General features: G+C 28.8%; 1 protein-coding gene across 1 annotated transcript in view; it reads right to left on the bottom strand.

Annotated features, from left to right (window-relative positions):
• Nucleotides 1-901: 901 nt before the first annotated feature.
• Nucleotides 902-8,111, bottom strand: part of LOC106458070 (ATP-binding cassette sub-family D member 4-like) — a 24,000-nt gene continuing 16,790 nt past the window's right edge. The window contains exon 3 of the mRNA XM_013917526.2: nucleotides 902-7,199. Within this exon, the coding sequence (XP_013772980.1) occupies nucleotides 6,830-7,199 (370 nt within the window). The 3' untranslated portion in view covers nucleotides 902-6,829. The remainder of the gene's footprint in view (nucleotides 7,200-8,111) is intronic.

Here is an 8,111-nt window from a genome sequence, read left to right as displayed (position 1 = left end):
TTGAGTCAGTTCGGTAGACTGACTCTGTGCAGGTAGAGTTCAATGTTGATCCTTCAAACAACAGAAAGTTGTTTCATACACTTAAAAAATGTTATTTTTCTGTTACATTTTGGAGAAGTTTATAAATATAAAAACAGCTGTTAATATTAAGTGTTTACTGTTGTTTCTGAAATATCAAGAAAACTACAATTACTGCAATAAAATTTTGCCCAATGAATTTTTTACATAAAGGCCATTTATAACTTATCCTTTTCTGGAAATCTAAGATGGTATATTTTTTCCAAACTTTTAGATAAAAAAAAAAAGCTACTTGAATTAGTTATTTAACTGTATGTCATGTGGCAGAAATATTCAAACTTGTTTTTGAAAAGACTTGTACATATTTTTAACCCCGTATTACCAAGGTAGCAAGCAGATTTATATGGTCAAAATTATTTATGATTTACTTTTATTGATTCTTTTATGGGATATTTGAATATATTAGCTTAACGATAGTTTATTATAAGGTGCTAGACCATCTTACTACATAGTGTAATCTAATGTAACCACATTTCTAATAACATAGTTGAAAAAAAATTCATAGAATTATTCTTCGTTGTATATTCATTTACTGTAAATTTGCCTCCAAAGATCACTTCCATTTCATTATTATGTTATCAAACTGAACACGGTTTATTCATAAAATGACTTATATTTTTTAAATCTTTACAGCACACCTGAATAATTATAAACTAGACTAGTTCCCTTATAACCTGAAAATTTACCTAGATAAGTAAGTCCAAGTGGGTAAATATTAAAAAAAAACAACATATATTTAAGATTATAAAATTCCATTCCAGAGTTGATAAATAAATGCATTTACTAGAATGTATATTTTTTGGATCATTTTTTACTAGGCCTGTATACATGAGGTGCAATAAGGCATCATGTATTAAAAAATGAAAAAATATAATTGTGCAGTTGAAAAAAATCCTTAGGAGAAGCTCTGCTTATTACTGTTCAGTATGCCTCAGTAAATTATATTGTTTGGAATTATAACAGTTTTAATTAATTATAAAATTTTACCTTGTGTGAAAATAGTGTTCAAAATGAGCATATTATAAGGGATTGTGGGATCCTTTCTAATGAGATTCCAATGAACGATCTTGCTGAAGGACATGGAAAAAGCCCCCTACCAGTAGGAAAATATTTTAAGGTTTTGTTAGAGGATATGTACATGAGAAATTCACTTGCCTTTCAATACAAACCAAACAGACTCTGTAAATTCTCTTGATCCATGCAGATTACCCTTACATAAAAAACCTCACAGAATTATTCTTCATTGTATATTCATCACAGCAGAAATAACCTAGGTATCCTAATTTTTTAAACTTGTGGCAACAAAATCTGTTAAATTTGTAACAGATACCACACTTTTAAAAGTTATATTGCAGCATGGTTTAACGAGTTTTCATTGGTCAAGATATGTTAGGGTGAATTAGAGAAAATTTAGGCATTATATTGATGTTACATTTTTCAAAGAAAATTAATGCTACTACACTAATTCAACTTGTGTTTGTGTTCCCTACATAAAATATATATTTATTGTTGCTTTAATTAATAGTATTGGTTAGACTCTTTTATGCATTGTTACCTTAATATACGTTTTTAGGACAAACTTAAATTTTCTAAGCTGGTCTACCCATGTGAGATATCATTAGGATTATAGCCTAATCTTTATAAGTAAGAGTGTACAAAAATTATATTTAATTAGATGTACTGAGTGCCAGGTTATTTTTTAATATTGCTGTAAGTACATAGCTTGATCTGGTCAAAAGTTAGTATTAATCACTCATACTTATCTCCTTATTCAGAACGAATTTCTCACCTATCTTTAAATCATGCTTCTGTTTTCATCTCCCTAATGCATATGTTGATGAAGTATTGAGCACGCAACTATTAGTAAATCATCTAATAAAATTCTTTATTCTCCTCAAGATGTGATGGTCTAAGATGTAGCTGTGATTGATGAATTTATGAACAAATTAATTTTATAAAATACATGTCTCAAACTTATTTTTATCAAAATTTAACTATGCATGTTTTATTAAAAATCATTCTGCAGGTAATTATTAATTGTTGTTAAATAAACACAAGAATGTATAGTATTATTCTTGTGTGTATATTTATCACTCCTCTCACCAGATTGGTACTGGAGATTCATATATTACATGTGGATACTGATCACACCTGTCATTAGTCTGGTTCTAGATATGATAAGTAATGCTATAAACTTAGAACTCTCACATTATATGTGGATATTCCTTAAAGCATGTAAAGGTATTAAAAAATAATTTTACATGATGGCAGAAGTGCAGCTAAAGAGGTTTGCATTGCAAGTAATATGTTTAAATCACGTTAAGTCTGAATTCAAAGAAATCACTGGTAGAGGGTCAACAGTTTTACAGTAAATTAACTCAATATATGAAATCTAAGAAGTTATTTATAATTATATTCATACTTGTGTGTGTATACACACACACACAACGAAAAAAAAAAATTCTTTCATTACCAGTCCTCATTGTCATCTTTAGGTCATAACGGATAATGACTGTGGCCATAGCACCCAAATGTATTAGATATATTCTATCTATCAATCAAGATCCAGACACCAATGTCATGAAAGTCAGTGGAGGGTTTGGAGTTGAATGCTACAACCTCAACTCAATACTGCTTTTCCTTGTCTGCAGCCAGTTGTGAGAAGGCAGAATAAAATCACCCTGAAATTCTCAATGTAAAACTTCCCAACCCCCACCTTTTTTTTGTGTGTGTGATATTAAGAGATGTACAAAAAGGCAACAAATATTCTTACAGTAGAAATGGACCACCCTGATATACAAATGCATATTATTCATGCAACATAGCATTATTTATATTTAAAACATTAATATGACCATTTTGCTAAGTACTACTACTACTACAGCTCTAAAAACACAACATGTGAAATTATCAAACATTATACACTAAAACAAACTACTTTAATTATTCCTTACTACATTTTTACATCTTTATTGCATAGACAAAAGCTTTCATATTAGATCTGGCCACTATGCATAAAGTCTTTTGTTACCTTATGAGTAAGATATGTTTCAAAATAATCCCTTGCAATTTTAAGCATTGAAAAAGGCAGGAGAATGGAGTCATTGAAAAAGTTTTAATTTTTTTAAACACTTCAGTAGACTGTTCCAATAGCTTTAAATAAAAAATCAATTTAAGTATTGTAGAAGAAAAAAAACAAATACTGGTACATCCAATAACTTTTTTTTACATTAAAATACTAGGGGCTACAATTTTTATTCCAAGGACTTGTAATGATATTAAACATGGAAATGATATTTTTGATTACCAAGCTCCACATTTAATATACACAAAACTAGCTCTTAAAAAGCATGTGCTTGAATATTTATTTTCACTTTATATATGTATATCTCAAATAATATGAAATTTAATTTTTAATATTGTTACACAAGAAAATATTCTGTAATAAAAACACAGATCATCAGCATATATTTTCTAAACTAGGAGTCACTAAAGAACACTTTTTACACCAAAAGACCTGACTATCAGTAATAACAAAATTTACATTAAATTTGTCATGTCAAACTAACTGAAGATATACCTACTGTGTTCATAATATCCTAACTGTTTATCTTATGAACACAACTTTGTAGGCTGGTTACAAGTATTAATTACCGACTCTTTCATTATATGCATTTTTCACATATCAACAAACATTTCTCTTTAACCCTTGGGTGTGTTTTAAACTTACAGTTTTGACAAGCCCAAATTAAAGTGTGAAGTATTTAAAAAACAACAATTTAAATTCATCTGATTAAAAATCAAAAGCCTAGCTATGTCAGTGTTGTTTAATACAGAAGCAAACAGACTGCACATGTACATAAAATATAAAAACTATCATATTGGCTCAATTATAAGGTGAAGTTTTTTTATTAATAATTAGGCTGTAAAATTCATAATCACATTAAAATTGCAGCTGACCTCAGCCCCCTTCCCCCTATTCTAGTCTGTCTAGATAGCATCCGTTTACACATGTACACCAGATGTTTGCTCAAGGTCAGCACTAATTATTGCAACTAATTCCACCTGCAGACTGTTCAGTTATAGCATTGATTTTGTGGACCTAAAAAAGTTATGACACTCAATTTTTTTCTTTCCCATGATTTCTAAAAATGGGGGTTGCCTTATATTCAATATTGTCCTATAATCAGGCCAATACGGTAGTTTCAAAAAATGACAAAAAACAATATTATATATCCAACACTTTACCAGAAGATGTTCCAATTATAATTTGTATATCTGCTAATTTATTAGTATTATACAAATACATTTAAAAAGCTAGTTTCATTCACAGCATAATGGTTTCCCACATCTTTTCTTCTGTTTACCATTAAAACATATTGCATATGTTATTTAAAATAACTAATAAATGTTTTGGTAAGAATTTTTCATTCATTTGAGAAGCTATTTTTGGCAATATTGCATACAAAATAATAAAACTATTAATTTTATTGTAGAAAGAGAACAGAAGTATAAGTTTCTGAATCAGCAATCTATCATAAATAATAAAAAACTTCAAGAAAGAAAATCATTTCCTTATGAAATTCCTACACTAAAAATTTTACATAAGCTTGTTTGTATTACTTGATGGGTTGGAGTTGTTTCCAGCTTTGTGTTATTCCAACTTTATAATCTAATATTTAAAACCACCTAACTTGTTCCATATATGTTTAGAAAAAAGTTTAAAACAATGACCATAGAAACGAGTCCTGCAATCTAAATATTTTATACAGAATAAATTATTCTTATCCAATGGAAAGTCTGCAAATAAAATAATTAATAAGAGTTGTTTATAAATAGTCTGGCATTTCCAACTCTTATTTTAGAGGTGTTTGTTTGCAAATAAACAAGTATCTATTATCTCTGGTAGTAGTAGTTTGACAAGAACAGTAAGTATTGCTAATTTAAAAAGCATCAATCTTGATCTACAAGTTAAATGTTTATACAAATGCTAATTTATAAAAGCATCTATATTTGGGACCTTTTATACCTTATTCTGCATACTTTCTTTTTGCCAAGATATGCAAAAATTAAAATTTTTAAATTCCATTAATTATCACAATGAAGATTAAAAACTGCTTTTTTACCCAGCAGAAACTGTATACACCTAAATTTTTTTTTTATTATGTTTGGATGTGACAGTAATTATTAACTAAGTATGGGAGGTAAAACTAAGGCATCCTGGCTTTAACAGTACACAGTTCAATTATTCACAAAATAATTTGTTTCCATAATGCCTACATGTATTCTGACTATGACTGGTGGGAATACTTCTGAGTGGTTTCTAATGGTTTATTGCAAAATACATAGACATTAATTAATAACACTCATCTAAATAGGACACTATCAGTCCCTACAGCAATATGATGGTTAGTTAACCAAAATTGAGCAATTCTACAACAAATACTGACTAAAAAAATTCCAATTTTCACATGTCAAAATACTTTGATCATCTTATGGTACACAGTATGCAGTGTCCCTAATTCTAACCAAGTTATTAACACACAATGCTCTGGAAGGTTTCCTATATTCTTGAAATTTTATACATAAAAAATTACCTTGGCAGATTTAGATGTCTCAAATTTGGCACAAATACTTTATATATAAATATACAATGCCTTTTGATTTTACAAACTTTGCAACTGACCACAACACATACATGTACAGATATGGATAGAGAAACAGTTTTCCACAACATAATAGTAACATAAGGTAGTACAGCTTCAAGCTGTGAGACTTGTAACGTTAAGGTACATTTTAAGGCAAATCTCTAATGGCTAATAATTTTGTTTTAATCCATTGCAATTAGTACTAATCAGCTATAATGTTTTTTTTTATTTCACAAGATAAATGATTTGTATTTTTCAAATACACATTTTGTTTCATTATTCATATCTGGCACAGAAAAATGCTAATTCTAAGGCAAATTTATGTTTGCTGTGGATTATGCTTACTATCAGAGCATAGTTTTTACATACTTCTCTTAAGCAACACACCAACATAAATATTGCTTTTATAGAGCCTAACTGTCTTTTTTTTCTCAATTAGTTTGTAACTACATGTACTTAATTGAATAAGACTAAAGAATCCTAACACAAATATCTAGTTGTGTTTATGAGAGGCAATTTAATTCTGCTACTATACAGTTATTTCCAATATTAATACATCTAATTTTCTGACAGGTTAAGCTAATACAGTATGTAAAATACTAAAATAAAAATATAAGAAACATTTTAAAATTTTGTTCAGGAGCAGTGTTTGGTTGTATATCATAGATTTCATGAAATTCTTCAGAATTTTCAACTGGAGATCTTTGATATGATCTTGAATAATTTATCTTGAAAATACTCAAGAAAAACAGCTTTAAATAGATGGTTAAGGAATTAGATCAAAATTCACACATTTGTATTATTTATTATCAATATATTTACTATAAAAGGGAATTTTGTTTATAAAGAAGTATTTGTTTTTCAATGCTTCGGGGTACATTTACCTGGGTTTTGTTTAAATTTAAAAGTTTTTTTTTTAATCTATGATGGATGAGTTTTTGGATAATGATAATATGAACAAGATATCAAAATTAATCTTAAGTTTGAAATGTACATGAAATTTCCTTCAGGTATGTCATGCATAAAAGTTTGAGTATTTTTTTTGGTAACATAATTCAGGAGTATATTTGATCATGAGTCAAGCAGCTAATCTATACAAAAACTTACGTGCTTACGCCTGGCACAGTATCACCCATTTTATTGGGTTGCAAGTTTCGAAACTGCCATCCTCCTTTTCCATCAAACCATAAAATCTTGTCATGATATTTGGTTAAAGTTTGTCTGTGACCAACACTAAGAAGAGTGATTCCAAGGTTACTACACTGTCTGTACAACACCTCTTCCATTTCTTGACCCACTGCACTTGTAGCCTCATCCAGGACTGCTAATTGAGGACAGTGGTAAAACAATCGTACAAAAGAAAGTCGCTGCATTTCTCCCGGAGACAGAACATCTTCCCAGTTCCATTCAACTGTTGTGTCTAGTCCTTTAGCACGATCCAAAATGTGATTCAGATCAGTCAAGGAAAGATATCTACGAGCCACACAAACAAACAAACTTTAGTCATGTAATAAACATGTTTTGTTAAAAGAAACTTACAAAATATTTTAATAATGTAATGTTAATAGTCAGATTTTTCTATTTACTCAACTTCATAAATATTACTAAATAAGTTTGAAAGCAGTTTAACCACAGAAATCATAATAAACATTACAGATGATTGTATGATTTCTAACATAAAAAATTTATAATTTCCAGTTACCTAAGTTACCTTATTCTAAATTGAATTATTTCAAGGTTCACATTACAAGATTTTTTTTTATATATATACAGTTCACTACTGATGGAATTTCAGTATTGCATAACATTGAGCTATTTGACAGATTTGCTTGTTAAAATACTCTATAAAGAACTAACCCAAAATAATGGTCGAACTAATACGTTTTCTAAGTAAAATACATAGAGGATTTCAGTATTAATTTGTAAAATTGCCATTTTGACGACATCTATGGCTTACAATTTTTTGTAATTTGCATGTTATTAGGAATCATATAACCACAAAAGTTAAGGTCTCACAAATAATTTGATGTATTAATTGTTTAAGAAAATGAGTTAGTGTGAAACAGTTTCCCACTTAATAAACTTCCTTAAATAAAAAGTAATCTGCAAGACATTTCCCACTGAGGTTGGGGACATCATTTTGATTTTCATATTACGATTAGTTTCATAATCTATAAACTGCTCAAATCAACAAATACTATGTAATTTTAACTTTTTTCTTCTACCTTAATCACTAGGCATTGATGTACTGCATGATAATTTTTCTTAAAACTGAAATCCATATTTGCTTTATTAATTTCCAAAACTTAAATCGTTTTTTGTTCCCCCCCCCCCCACCCCCTACCTATCTTACTTCTTACAATAAATAAAGTAAAGAGAATAATA

This window comes from Limulus polyphemus, unplaced genomic scaffold, assembly GCF_000517525.1.
Source record: "Limulus polyphemus unplaced genomic scaffold, Limulus_polyphemus-2.1.2 Scaffold412, whole genome shotgun sequence".
NCBI classification, from domain to species: Eukaryota; Metazoa; Arthropoda; class Merostomata; order Xiphosura; family Limulidae; genus Limulus; species Limulus polyphemus.
This window is presented reverse-complemented; position numbering and strand designations above follow the sequence as displayed.